This window comes from Carettochelys insculpta, chromosome 2 (assembly GCF_033958435.1).
Source record: "Carettochelys insculpta isolate YL-2023 chromosome 2, ASM3395843v1, whole genome shotgun sequence".
NCBI classification, from domain to species: domain Eukaryota; kingdom Metazoa; phylum Chordata; order Testudines; family Carettochelyidae; genus Carettochelys; species Carettochelys insculpta.
In genome coordinates, this window is record NC_134138.1 from 202,681,876 (window position 1) to 202,696,553 (window position 14,678).

At 41.4% G+C, this 14,678-nt stretch overlaps 1 protein-coding gene across 1 annotated transcript in view; it reads left to right on the forward strand.

Moving 5' to 3' along the window:
* Window positions 1–1,171: 1,171 nt before the first annotated feature.
* The window catches only part of GADL1 (glutamate decarboxylase like 1), a 76,902-nt gene continuing 63,395 nt past the window's right edge, over window positions 1,172–14,678 (forward strand). The window contains exons 1-5 of the mRNA XM_074986126.1: window positions 1,172–1,248; window positions 3,890–4,005; window positions 8,545–8,624; window positions 8,732–8,786; window positions 13,146–13,262. Coding sequence (XP_074842227.1) covers window positions 1,200–1,248; window positions 3,890–4,005; window positions 8,545–8,624; window positions 8,732–8,786; window positions 13,146–13,262 — 417 coding nt within the window. The 5' untranslated portion in view covers window positions 1,172–1,199. The remainder of the gene's footprint in view (window positions 1,249–3,889; window positions 4,006–8,544; window positions 8,625–8,731; window positions 8,787–13,145; window positions 13,263–14,678) is intronic.

A 14,678-nucleotide genomic window follows, 5' to 3' on the forward strand; every position in this document is an offset into this window, starting at 1 on the left:
AGACCAAATCTACTCCTGTGTGTTCAAGATGCAGCTAGTACAAATATTTTTTTGTTTTTGTTGTGTGTGTTTGGCATTAAGTGTTAAATTGGTCCTTTTTGTTTCTTGTCTATGGCATCCATAAGTTATATGCCTTTAAATATTTTTTTTCCATTTTGGGACTGGTATTTTAAAAATGGCTCCCAGCTTAGGACTTAACTGAACTGTTGTAAGCATGCCCACTAGAGTTCTTCAGCCACCTTTGGTATTTGCTCCACGTAGTATTAAGTACGGATTCTAAAATGAATTTGCATAAATGTTGTGTGTGTATACATGCAAGCGATAGGGGAAGATCAAATTGAAGTCTAGGGTCCAAGTACGGTTCCTTTAGGTAGGAAAACCTCTAGTATATTTGGTGCTAAACTATAGCAGCCACAAAAACCTGTCTAGTTTCATTCATGGATTTTGTTTTCCATACATATTTTCAACCTGAGTGACTTTTTTGTTTTTGATGAAGAGAACACTATAATCAAAAAGCACAAAATTAAAGTTTTGTTGGAGCACAGTGTGTGTATCTCCTCTGCAACACTTGGCATTGAACTGAACACTAACGACTTCTTGTTTGAGCAGGCAGATATAAAGGCATTGTAAACAAAAGGATAACTTACATAGAATAGGGTAAATTTTCCAAGTAGCATATGACTTAGCTGTTATTCCCTTAATGTGGGTCACATGACTGAAATTCCTGTGCATTGCTTTGAAAATGTAAAGGTCAGTGTTATGACACTATTAGGAACAGAGTAAATTGCCATACTGTATTAGATCTGTGATATATTGAAATTCAGCACAAGATGCTTCAGAAGAAAGTGCAAAAAGTGGCACAGTAGACTGATGTGGGATAAATTGCCATCGAGGGAAGTCTCTGCCTAACTCATAATGCTTAGAAATTGGCATAACTCCTGAAGCATGAGATTTTTATCTTCCTCACAATTTTTTTTCATACCATTAATGTTACAAACTTTGGATATTCTTGCTGTCCATATAAATCTTCAGTCCCTCTTTGAGTCTTGCTAAATTCTTAGTTTCTATGACATCTTGTTACCTTGAGTTCTGCAGTGTATTGCCAATCATGATACAGTACTTATTATATTTATTTATTCAGATATACATATGAGGTATCTCCGGTGTTTCTGTTAGTGGAAGAAGCAGTCCTGAAGCGAATGATTGAGTTCATAGGCTGGAAAGAAGGTGATGGCATATTTAATCCTGGTAAGAAAACAACTGTCCAGTTTCTGGACTTGAAACTAGCCTATGGAAACTGCAGAGAGCTAACTGTTAAGAATGTTGTGATCTATTTAATTTGCACGGTGTACTCAAAAAAACATAGAAAGTCAGGTGCTACAAGGACTTTTGGCTTTGCTAAAGTTGGTTTACCCAGGATTAAAGAACATAATAATAAATAGTCTATGAATCTGCATGTTCACATTGAGCAGCTCTGTGGCTCAATTAAAAAAATGACACAGAATGAATTCTAGAGCCACTGGAATTGGAGCTCACCCAGTAGTCGCTACTGTCAATAGCAAGATGATCTTCAGTGATCTGAATGGGCAGCAGGCTCGGGCCCCAGTTCTGTGGCCACATGAGTGAGATTGGGCCATTTAAAGTAGACCTAATTTCAGAGGCCCACAAGTTCTTTACAAAATACATGGTGTGGGAAGTCAGAGAGCCATGGGTTCACTGTTGTTTCCGTGGTACTGTTTATGCAGAGCCCTGAGCTGAGATGTGAAGTGAAGCTGTATGGCTTTAGAGAGTGACTGTGCCCCGGGAGCAAGTAGGAGGGTGCATACACTGCACCATCCTGCAGTGCTCCTTTCTCTACTGCGCGTCTGCACCACGGCATGCTGTGAAAGGGACAGTAGGGCTGCCAACCCCTCCCAGGTGCCCTGGAAGTCTCCTGAAATTGGGCGAGGTCTCCCGGAGGATACTGAAGCCAGTCTGAGTTTAACCTGTTAACAGTCCAGCAATGGACTGAGGTAGGCTCCCTGCCTGCCCAGATCCCACATTGCACTCAGAAGCATTTGACATGTTTTTGCAGCGGCGCAGATACTTGATGGGGCAGGGGGTCTTCTGCCCTCGCCACAAGCACTGACTCTGCAGCTCTCACTGGCTGGGAACTGCAGCCGATGAGAGCTGAAGGCGCGGTGCCTGCAGGCAGGGGCAGTGCACAGAGCCACTTTGCCCCACTGCCACAGGGATATGCTGGTCTCCTTTGGGAGCCACCCAGGGTAAGTGCTGCCTGGCTGGATCCTGCACCCCACATTTAAACTCCCTTCCAGAACTGTCACTTCCCTTCCACACTCTAAATCCCTGCCCCAGCCTTGTGAAAGTGAGTGAGGATGCCAGGAGAGTGAGTGGCAGGGGATGGGAGGAGCTTGGGGCATGGCCTCAGAGAAGGGAGATGGCAGGGGCTTGGCTTTGGGACGGGGTGAGGCAAGGGTATTGGGTTTGTACAATTAAATTGCTGGTGTGTGTGGTTAGACAGTTAACCACCTACGGGACAGCATTTGAGCTGGTTGTCAATTTCTAGCATACAGCCTGTGATTGTCCCCTATGCAAAATGCCTGACCCATGCCAACCACACAAGAGTCTGGCACAATGCAATCCCTGTATTTTATATCTTTATATCAGTGTGCATCATTTATTTATCACTCTGTCTTCTGCCAGAATATTTTAACTATTTGCATGAAAGCCAGTCAGTGGTGTGACGGGATACACTTAGGTGTCCACTGCTTACATTTTGGATGTCAGTGTTTATCATAGGATGTGGGCTGGAGCAAACACCTTTTGGTTTTGAAACAATATGAGCAGGCTGATCATGGAAAATCTCTGGATTAATTTTTAAAGCCTACATTTTAATGCCTTGTAAACGAGTAGCATTATATTGTCAATCTATTTCAGCTACTGATGCCTGAGGAGAAGGCAATATAACAATGTATCCCCAAAGTCTTTCTATACCGTTTTTAACAGCAAGAAGACAAGCTGTGAAATTGTCCCGTCTACTTCCTGCATAAGAGAAGCGAATGTTAAAATCGATAGTGGAAGGGATGAGAATTAATCAATCTGTCCTACCAATAAGTAGTAGATAAGTAAATTAATCATAATTAAAAACATTGGAAACATGGAAAATTATATGAAATTGGTGGAATTTTTGTCCATGAGTCTGTGCATATTTTTGGAAAAGCTTTAGCATATTCTGCAGTGATTTTACAGCAAATTTGCTAAAATGTGAAGATGCCAACAGATTCCTTAGTAAATGAATTGTATTCTTCTTTTCTAGCTTTCATAAAACTAAATTCAATTGCATAAAACAATTTTGCCTTAAAAAATCCTCTGTCTCCTCGAGCTTTTCCATTTCCCTTCCAGTTCTTCTCTCAAAGATCTTGCGTTCCTTCAGGTTCCTTTAAGTTCCTTCTTATTGGCTCTTTCCTTCCCAAATGCTTTGAGGTGTGGTTGCCCAAGAAACCCTCTGCCACAATTGAAATAATTGGCGGCACTGGACTTGGAGCTCCGACAATGTATATAAGCAGGAAAAGCTGGGAGGGCATCCTCTATACGAGAACTCCTTGGTTTCAGTGGTTATTCTCTTGTCATTTGGTTCGCTGCAGTCCAAATGTGTTAATCTTCCAAGAAAGCAGGAAGGTGTCCTTTTCTTCTCTCATCTCTCAAGCTATTGACAAAGGACTAGGCTATGATGGATATATTACTGGGCATATTTTGTGGTTTTAATTTATGGGGTAGGCGCCCACAGCACAAAGTGTATGTCAAGAATTACTTGTTGTTTCCAGTGCATAAAATAAAATAAATGAATGTGTTTTGTGTGTGTGTGTTTTTTGTGCTTTTGTTTTTACAGGTGGCTCTGTTTCTAATATGTATGCTATGAACTTAGCTAGGTATAAATATTGTCCTGAGATAAAGGAAAAGGGGCTTTCAGGGTTGCCAAGACTGGTTCTCTTTGCATCAGAAGAGGTAAAGAAATTGCTTCCGTTCATTGTAAACTTTTATATAATGAACTCTTTTTTTGCATATGCTGGTACATTTGCATTGTTTAATTGTGTACCTAATGCTGTTCCAAGCATAATAAAAGGGGCATCAATACACTGTGTGAGACGGGGAATGGATATATCTGGTGATGAAGTTCCCCTGCTCAGAGAAACTCTTCACTAATGGAGAGTAGATGGAATTGCTTTGCTATCTATTGCCAAACTCCTGGTGTTGGCAGAAGTTGTGTCATAGGCAGGATGGGGAAAGGTTATGGTGAGGTAGAGCTCTGCTCTGCCTGATTTCCTCTTTCACAAGATCTAGCAGAAGCATCCGTCAATAACAGAAGTTGAAATTGTGATCTTGAAGCTTCAGCTTATGTGGGGGCCAGACAGTCAGTGGTCAGAAAGCTACAACTGGCTCCCCTGTAGCCTCCCCTTTTCCACTGACCATGAGCACAGCTTGGATGTCGTGGAGAATCAAGCCCAACAAAGAGAATCCTGGCAAAACCTTTCACTATATGTCTCTGAACAACTTTTGCTTTAAAGAATCTTAAAACGTCTTCCAGTTTTAAAGCTTTCAAACACAATGTATGCAAAAGTCAGGTTGGATGCTGGAGTAGGAATGATGGCCACTGGCACTAATGCTCCTCATTTCTCCCACCTACATCTCCACTGCTGGGGCTTTGGCACATTCACAACATTTTAAACAAACAACGTTGAGTATTGTTGTGTTTTGACATTAGATTGGCACAGGTGGTATAATTACTATTACTTCTGTTACAATGGTAGTTAGAAGCCCCAGTGGAGAGCTGGGCTCCGTTTTCTCTGGGACTATGCACAAATATAGTAATACTACAGGCCCTGCCCTAAAGTGCTTACAACCCCCAAAAGCTTATAATCTCAGGGGACAAGGCAGTTTTTCAAATGGGAACCTGGGATTAGGAAGATCCCGGGGTTTGTCCAGGACAAGAGAGAAATTCTGTGGTTAGTGACAGGGATTGAACCCAGCTGTCCTGAGTCTCAGTGTAATGCCTTCACCCGAGGACCATTCTCCCTCTCTCATTGGGACCATCGTATGCCTGTCCTCTCGCATTTGTTATAGCACTAGTTATTTTAATTGGTGTTGTACAGAGTGCAACTAGAACTTTTATCAGTTTAGGAGTGAGGAGAGACATCTGTAGAAATCCGCATTTTAGATGGCATTTTAGATCCATGTTTACCTTTGTTCCATCCAGACTTGGTACTATCTCACTTTTATTTTTCAGAATAGTTTGGCTCAGGAATGGTTGATTTATTGAGGTTATATGAAAAACTGCTTAGGCTCAAGAAACTGATGCATCATAATGTCAACTTTCTATAAATCCTTTATCATGTTTTGTTTATTTGCATTGACTAGTACCCAAAGGTCCAAGACCCATTGCGATGGAAACTGTGCAAACATGATAAAGAGCTGGTCTCTCCTCTGAGATGTTTCCAAGCTAAGTAGAGACAATAAATGGACAAGACACACGTGGAAGCACCAGGAGACAAAGAGCTGACCCTACTCAGCAAAAGCAGTGGCCAGAGCTTGCTGACTGCCATGCATCCCTCATTGAATGATTTAGTCTCACAGCCATATCTTAACGTTTCAGGTTTAGCAGTGTATGAGATGGTCTGTTGGTGTTGCACAGCACAGGTGTTCTTAGGTTGGCACTCTGTGAACGAGGCACTGTTCTTTAGGAGGTGTTAGTCTGAGGGCAGGTCTATGTTGCCGCTTTAGGTCACTCTAACTTGTGTTGCTTGGGGTGTGAAAAGGACAACCCCAGGTGAGGCAAGGTACATCCACCTAAGCACTATCTACACTGGCGCTATGTCTGCACTTTGCAGGCTACAGAACCTCATCCTTCTTCTCCTGAATAGACCTCTACCCCCCAGTTCAAACTGACCCCCCCACCAGCTCTGGTCAAACCCCTCATGCACGGCTCTGGTTTAAATCCCTTGCGCGCTGCCCGGTTCAACACCCCTGCCCCAGTTCAAGCTCCCCCATGGCCTGGCTCACCACCCCCACGCACAGCTCCAGCTCAACTCCACCTCTCACCCACCTCCCATGGCCCCAACCCACTGCCAGGCTTAAACCTCCTCAACTGCCCCCTACCCCAGGACTTGCCTTTCTGCTGCTTCCGTGGTTGCAGTGCTTGTGTTCCTCTAGGGAAAAAGCCGGACCCCTACTTATGCAAAAATCCAGGTTATGTGAGGGTGTGCGGAACGGAACCCTTGCGTAACTTGAGGGTCTACTGTACATTGTGTTAGAAATTATAACAAAAAATACTAACTCTTCCGTTCACTAGTATAAGTAATCTCTCATATTCCACCCACTTAAAGTGTACTGGTGTTCAGTTTGGTTTTGTGCTTTGAAAGGGTTTCTTTTTTTTTTTTTTTCCAACTTGAATGGCTACAGATGATATATCTCCCTCAAAAGAAAACCACAAAGAGCTTGCTTAAAATGGGAACTCTGAGCCCTGTGATAAATGAATTGATACAGTAGTTTGACTGTAGTTTCTGTAAATAGCTGTACATCTTTTGCCAAAATGGTGCTGTGTAACTCCCTACATTAGTGTGATTAGCAAATCATAAGAGAGATCTTTTCAGCCAGTATATTTCAGACACTACTTTTTCTTTTAGGCCATTGATGGAAACACTCTAAAGCTATGTGTTAGTGTAATTCTTATTCATCTTTACAGCAATAGCTTCTGGCTGTACACTTAAGACTTCTTTTTTCTCCTGTTGAAATCCAGGGCATAACTCCCATTTCCGTGGGAACAGACTGGACTCCTAAAATCCAGAAATGATGCATCTCCATGTTTTCCTTAGGTGTTCAGTCCGTCCCCGTTTTTTTTCTGTCTCAGTATCTCAGAAGCTAAAGCTGTATTTACCTTATTCCTCTCACATCTGTCCATGTTTAATAATAAGAGCTATGATTCAGGGTTCTCCCTTTGCCTACTAGCATCTAAATTTTGCAGATCTGTTGCTTTCTGGAGCTATTTGACTATTTCTAATGACTCAATGTCATGCTTTTCATTTGAACCTAATGGTAAAAGTCAGTGGTATAAGACAGCTATTTTTTTTATTACTGTTGTTAATTATTTAGTCATTCAGAAGTCATTTAAAACTCTATTGCTGGAGTCCAAATCTCATGAACACAAAACTTTGCAGCTCTGTATTACCAGTTTGTGATGTAATTTGATGTTACACAAGATTAATTATCCACCTATGCATGCTATTATTCTTGCAGTATTCTAAAAACTAATAAATCCTAAACGTTTTGTGAATGTGTCATCTTAGAAAATTAGACAGTTTTCAGATTGACTGATATTAGCTGTTAGTATTTTGTGTGCATTTAATTGAAAGGAAAAAAATCTGCCTTCTTTAAAAAAGAAAAAAAGCAAACCCTTTGAGATGATCCATCTCATCAAAATAAGCTTGACAGTTTTGAATACCCTTAATATATTCATACCTACACTTTAAAGTGCTGTATATTTTTCATAATTCTGCTCCTCTGTAACTGCATTTGTGTGAACCCTCTGGAAAAAAATGGAATTAATTAGCCACCTGGTTTCATCTCCTTTCTAAGAAACAATTGTAGGTATCTTCAGGGTTGTTGAAATATGTTGTTTTAACCCCCAAAATAACAACATCAAGAATTTGATTCTGTTTTCCAGTAAGAGAAATTCTAAAATACCCTTTCAGATCTAGGCCAAGCCTTAATCTGGCAGGGTACTGAAGGCCCATCGATATCCACTCGCTTCTATGGGAGATTAATCCATTCAGCATCTTTCAATATCTGGCAGGATTGAATCCAAAAGAATTGCCTAAACTTAAAAGTTAATTTGGATTAAGTCAGGATGTGAATTTAAAGAGCAGTAGCTAATTGTGACAGTAACCTAAGCTAAACCAGAACAAGGCACTCATGTTTGAATAAGTGTCCACATGCCGACTCCACACGTGGCCAGGTTCTAGGTCACAGAAGAAATTTGGAAATATGGTAACATATGAAGCTTTGATTCTTTGCATTAAAGAGAAGAAAAAGTGCAGTGCATTGATTGTTAACTTGATTATTATTCATACTAAACCCACTTTACATCACTCTCGTAGTGTAAACATCCACTGGAGTGGCATAAATTGGACCAGTGTATGTTTACTTTGACTTTTAAGGCCTTTTTGTGCTATATAAAGTACCCTTAGAATAAATGAGAAGCAGGTTTTGTGTGTGCTGCTTGTGGGATGAGACTGTTGTGGTATCTTTTTACTAGTCTCTTAAATGTAGACCACGTTATTCTTTGCCTCATTACCAGTTGCACTATTCAGTGCATGTCATCTGGCTCTAGCTGTCTGGTTTCTGCACAGTATTCACAATTTTGCTATTTACATTAGGAAATACAGTTAGTGATGTGGCCATGGTCAAATATTGATGTCATTATCTGCCGTGCCAAGTTTTGTTTTAATTGCTTGTTTGTTTTCTCCTTTCCTGTCTCTTTCATTTAATCAGTGTCATTATTCCATGAACAAGGCAGCTTCTTTCCTTGGCATAGGAACACAGAACGTTTACTCCATCACAACAGATGAAAGGTAAGGAAACAAAGCCACTGCCATGGGCTGATCCTTTTAAAATGCAGTAATGCTGTAAGTAACCTATTTGAACATAACTGAAAAAGTTTTAAATCTGTGTCCCTTAGAGGTAAGATGATACCTGAGGAACTGGAGAAACAAGTCCAGCGGGCCAGGAAAGAGGTGAGAGGGGGAGAGAGCAAGAGAGCAAGCATGCAGGCTGTGCGTTTGTGCATTTGAGTGAAAGAAAGGGGAATAAGAGTGAGAGAAAGCTACACTAGGGCAGTTCATATACAAATGTTCTTCTTGCACCTGCGGTTTGCCACAAATAGTTCAGTAAGGCATGGATTCCAGAGAAATAGTCTGCACCAGGCCATTAACATTTCCAAAGGCCTTGTTAATCATGAGATCAGATAATGCTGCCCTGAAGGGCTCTAGTACATGTTTTCTGTTTACAGTATTCCTTTTGCCCTGAAGCCCTTGCAAATTGACTTGATGAATGTTTTGCTTTAAACTGTTGTTACATTCTTGATTATAATGTAGCAACCTGACTTATAGCTTTTGCTCTCAGGAAAAGCTGTAACAGAAGAATCGGCCAATGTGAGGAAGCATCTGGAACAAAGGGCTATTGTCATGGCGTGTAGTAAATACCAAATTCCACCTTGCCCATTGCAGTGACAGGGATCAGAAGCTCTATTCAATGTTTAATCCTTCCCTCCATGAAGATGGTGAGGGTAGCATTTGCAGGGGCAAGAGTTATGTATTGTGGGATGTATCTGAGCACCAGCAAAGTGTGTGACCACAGTCTGCCAGCTAGCACTTGTTACTGATGGGAGTCTGTGAACTTTCTTTCTTCTCTGGTGGCCTGAACTTGATTCTGAAGATGCAGATAATCTTTCCTTGGGTTGTCGGTTAACTGGGTCTTTCTTTATTCCTATAATGTGTGTCAGAAGCCAGGGCTGGGATTGAGATTTTAGTCCTCAGTCTGGGAATCACATGCAGACACCTGGTTTACCATCTAGGATGTCAATGTGCTGGACCACACACAGAGGAGATGACATGCCTGCTTTCCCACACTTTGCAATCAAGTCAGAAATGACATTGCTGTCCTGCCTTGCAATGGGACAGCAGAAAAAGCTTGCAATAAAGGCTGACTCAGAGTTATATCCTTAACCAAAAATTTAGTGTTATTTCTCCATTGTGTACCATATTGAGCCGACTGACTACTGATTTACTGTGGGCCTAATTGCTTAGCAAAAGAACTTCCTCACAGCCCACTTTGCTCCCCCAGAAAGATGAAACAGAAGATCTACACAACACTTATTTTAAGCAGGTTGGAGAAAGCAGCAGTGAAAATAAGATTGGGCAACTAAAAAGCAATCAATTAACAGGGCCAATAGGGAAAAGTTCCTTGCTTAGGCAAGAAAAGAATTTTCCTTTCTTGTCCTGTGAATGGCCTGTTGATAGCTTTTTGGATGATTTTAAAGAAAAAACACCTAAAACAAGAGCAGGCTAGATCCATTTGTTCTGCACTGATTTTTAGAAAAAAGAAAATCTTTTTAAAAGTGTTTCTGGTTATAGATTCACGTTCTTTGATCGATATTTGTGGTTGTCTCATTTGCCTTAAAATGGGAATGACACGCACTTTGAAAGGTTCTCTCATTTCAGGTTTAGGTTCTGTAAGTACCTTTCTCCTTGATGAATTGCTATTTTATAGTTTTTCCACATCAAAATGTCTCAGTGAATCACAGTAAATATTCTTATGATGTCAATATACCTTAGAGAGCTGTTTTTCCCCCTATTTTAGAAAAGTGGATGTGAATGAATGCTTTACAAAACATAAGAGACAAAGAGGGTGATGTAATATCTTCTTCTGGACCAACTTCTGTTGGTGGGAGAGGCAAACTTACATAGAGCTCAGACATGAAGAAGTGTAAGCTTGAAAAGTTCTCTCTCACCAACAGAAGTTGGTTCAGTACAAGATATGACTTTACCCATGTTATCTATCTAATATCCTGGAACCAACACTACATAAGGCATAATAGACAAGAACCCTAGGCCTCATTACTAACAAGATACAGCTAGACCTGGTACTTAGAGCAAAAAGGAGAAAAGTTCAGAAAGAAGGGTTTGCTTAAATATGGTGGCAAGCCAAAGAAAAATATGCTTCCACTTACTTGCTAAACAAATTATGATCATCGTCAAGAATTCATAGAGGACCCAATCCCATTAGCCTAATTCAGGCAGATCCCTTGTTGGCATCAGTGTGAATTTTACATTTTCCTGTTCATTTACTGTACGAACAGAGCAGCAAGGGTACATTGAAGAATTTTGTTCAATGCAATGAATACATCAGAGTTACTGCCATTGCAGAAGTGTTTCACTTGATTCTTTTAGTTTCAGGGTCCTTTACTGCGTTTTGAGATTATTTTGCTTGTTTTGGACTGAAAGAGGAATGAACAAAAGTTCTGAGGAACTTTACAGATTGGAATTTTTGTGAACATCAGGGCCTGAGTCTCATTTACACCAAGGCAACTTTACACTGCTCTGGAAGTATAAGTAAAATTGACACATCCTGCATGGTTAAGGAGGTATAAAGTTGCCTTAGCATTGTCTGGATTTCATTTGAAATAAAACTTACTTTGCCACGTTGTCAACTGCTATAAATTGAAATGAATGAAGCTGGACTGATTGACATCAGTTGAGGATCTGGACCTGAAAATAAATTAGATAAAGATCCCTCTCATTAGCTTAAAATTAAGTATGCAGTCCTTGGAAAAATCCCAAATTTGACAGTTGCATGTCACTTTTAATGTGTGTTACTCAATGTTTTTATATATATTACCATCCTTTGGGCACGACCCTGGGTGGTGTGGAGGACTAGCTGCTACCATTCACTTGAGAATTTCATTGCTCAGTACTGCTGGAGGTGAATTAAGCTTCTCTGAAAAACTGCAAACCTCGCTGCGTGTGCAACTCTCGCTGACATCCATGAGAACTATAAGCTGCATCAGAAGGCAGAATTCTGTTATGGGTTGTAATCAGTCTGCTAGTATTAACTAAATGGGAAAACAGTGCTGGCCAGGCCAAAAGAGAGAGACTTGTTAGAGACCTCCGAGCAGCCAAAAGTTTCACCACTCAATCTATCTAATCTGTTTGAGATGGCAGATCTCACAATATGTTGAACCACTGATGTAATCCTTACTATTTTCGGAAGAGTATGACAGACTCAACAAGAAGTCCTGTGGCACCTTATAGGCTAACAGATATTTTGGATCATAAGCTTTCCTGGGCGAAGACCTGCTTCATCAGATACATTAGTGGGGGGGAGGATAGTTTCCAGAGGGGTACTTGAAGAGTGGTGTCCCAGTAAAAGGGAGGGCCAGAGCTGACAAGGTCCATTCAGCAAGGTGGAAATGGCCCATTATCAGTAGTATGTATCAAAACAGGAAAAAACAGGTCAGATCAGACGGGTATGTGGGCCCATTGTCAGAATCTAATGGGGAGACATTAACACCCAGGGCAGAGAAGCTGCTTTTGTAAGGGGCAAGCTGCTCCCAGTCTCTGTTTAATCCTTGATTGATGGAGTCAAACTTGCAAATAAATTGCAGTTCAGAGATTTCTCTCTCCATTTGATTTTTTTAAAATTTCTTTGTTTTAGGACTGCTACTTTTAAATCTGTTACTGAGTGACCAGGGAGATTGAAGTGCTCGCCCACAGGTTTCTTTACATTATCGTTCCTGATGTCTGATTTATGTTCATTTGTTCTTTTACGTAGAGACTGTCCAGTTTGGCTGATGTAAATTGTAGTGGGGCATCTGATGAAGCGGGTCTTTGCCCACAAAAGCTTATGCTCCAAAATATCTGTTAGTCTGTAAGGTGCCACAGGACTTCTTGTTGTTCTCAAAGATACAGACTAACACAGCTACCTCTCTGATATATGACAGACACAGTGACTTGCTATGGGTCACTGTCATTGCGGTTAGATACGGGTCATCGTTCCAGCTGTAGGACGTGCTGGCACTTTCTGAGACAGAATGTATTAGCATGCTCAGTCTTTCTCTGAGCTAAGCGGGGTGAAGAATACAAGCACTGCAGAGGTGATGCAGGTGGGATCTGCTGACAGATGAGACATCATTTCCTTGCCTGATGGTTGAACTAATTGTGCCATCAATATTAGGCCGAGCTGCAGCAAACAGGAGTGAGAGAGGAAGGATTGTGAAATGTCAACTAGAGTGAAAGAGAGATGTCAACACTCCAACATGCTTTCATCTTTACCAGGCTCATAGCTGTCATAATATAGTCTGCATCTCATGGAGTCCAGCCCATGATAACATGTCAGCCTAGAATGCTGAATTTTGGAAGTCAGCACTTTTAAATACAGTAACTCATAAGATAGACTTTTACTGCTGAGACACTAAAATGTAGACTCCATTACACCTGCCCTACTTTTCTAGATCTTGTCATATTTTAGCTCAGCATGCATATTAGAAGATGTGAACAGTGCAAATGACATTGTTTTTGTTTTGCATCATTTCACAGGGAGCAGCACCGTTTCTTGTCTGTGCTACAGCTGGTACCACTGTGCTGGGAGCATTTGATCCTCTGGATAAAATAGCTGATATCTGTGAAAAACATGGCCTTTGGCTGCACGTGGATGTAAGTTAGTGTATATACCATGTAGTGTGTTAGCATTGCTTTGATATTGTTGATGCTTTCTTCACCCTGTGGTGTTCCCATGTACTTGAGATCCAGATAGTTCTCGAACTTTGCCATTCTTTGCATGGGCACCAGAAAGTTTTACTTTCTGAGTAAAGAAAGTAAAGAAATGGGTTCGAAACCTGGGCAATGTCTCTTTTTTCACATTGTACGTTAAGAATGCTTCTAAACAGTTTCCCACTCCTTCTTCCCAGCCAAAAGACAAAACAAAACCCCATGCAGTTTTGAAGAAGATAATTATATAGAAATATTGCCTTAAATTCTTTCAGCTTCTTAGTAGGGGCTTGATACAGCATAATTACAGTTAGTTGAGTCACAGTCTGTTCCTAGTGAGACAAGCAAGTCTTGTCAGTGAGTAGTGGTCTAAATGAGAGCAGAATCTGTCTTGATTGCAACAACTGAGGGCTGTCTCACATTCATGGATTTGGCTTTCCTGTCGACCCACTGAACTTTTCCTGAGATGGAGAAATGGCGTAGTCAGGGCATTGCTTCTCAGAATCACAGGGCTGGAAGGGACCCAGGATGTCATCTAGTCCAGCCCCCTGCTTCAAGCAGGATTAACCCCTACTAAGTCATCCCAGCCAGGATCTTGTCCAGCCGGGACTTAAAAACCTCAAGGGGTGGAGAATCCACCACCTCTCTAGGCAATGCATTCCAATGCTTCAACACCCGCCTGTTGAAGAAGTTTTTCCTAATATCTAACCTACACCTTTTCCCTCTTCAACTTCTGACTATTACTCCTTGTTCTGCCATCTGACACCACTGAGAACAGTTTCTCACCCTTCTCTTTAGAGCTCCCCTTCAGGAAGTTGAAGGCTGCTATTAAATCACCTCTAAATCTTTTCTTCTGTAAACTAAACAAGCCCAAATCCCTCAGCCTATCCTCATTGGTCTTGTGCTCCAGACCCTTAATCATTTTTGTTGCCCTTCGCTGAACCTGCTCTAGCAAATCCACATCCTTTTTAACTGGGGGGCCCAAAACTGGACACAGTATTCCAGATGTGGCCTCACCAGTGCCGAATAAAGAGGAATAACTACTTCTCTAGATCTGCTCAAAATGCTCCTGCTAATGCACCCCAGTATGCCGTTAGCTTTCTTGGCTACAAGGGCACACTGTTTACTCATATCCAGCCTTTCATCCACCGTAACCCCTAGGTCCCTTTCCATCATACTGCTGCTGAGCCAGTTGGTCCCCAGCCTGTAACAATGTTTGGGATTCTTCTGCCCCAGGAGCAGGACTCTACACTTCTCCTTATTGAACCACATCAGATTTCTTTTGGCCCAGTCCTCCAATTTATCCAGGTCCCTCTGGATTCTCTCTCTAGCCTCCAACGTATCTACCTCTCCCCCTAGTTT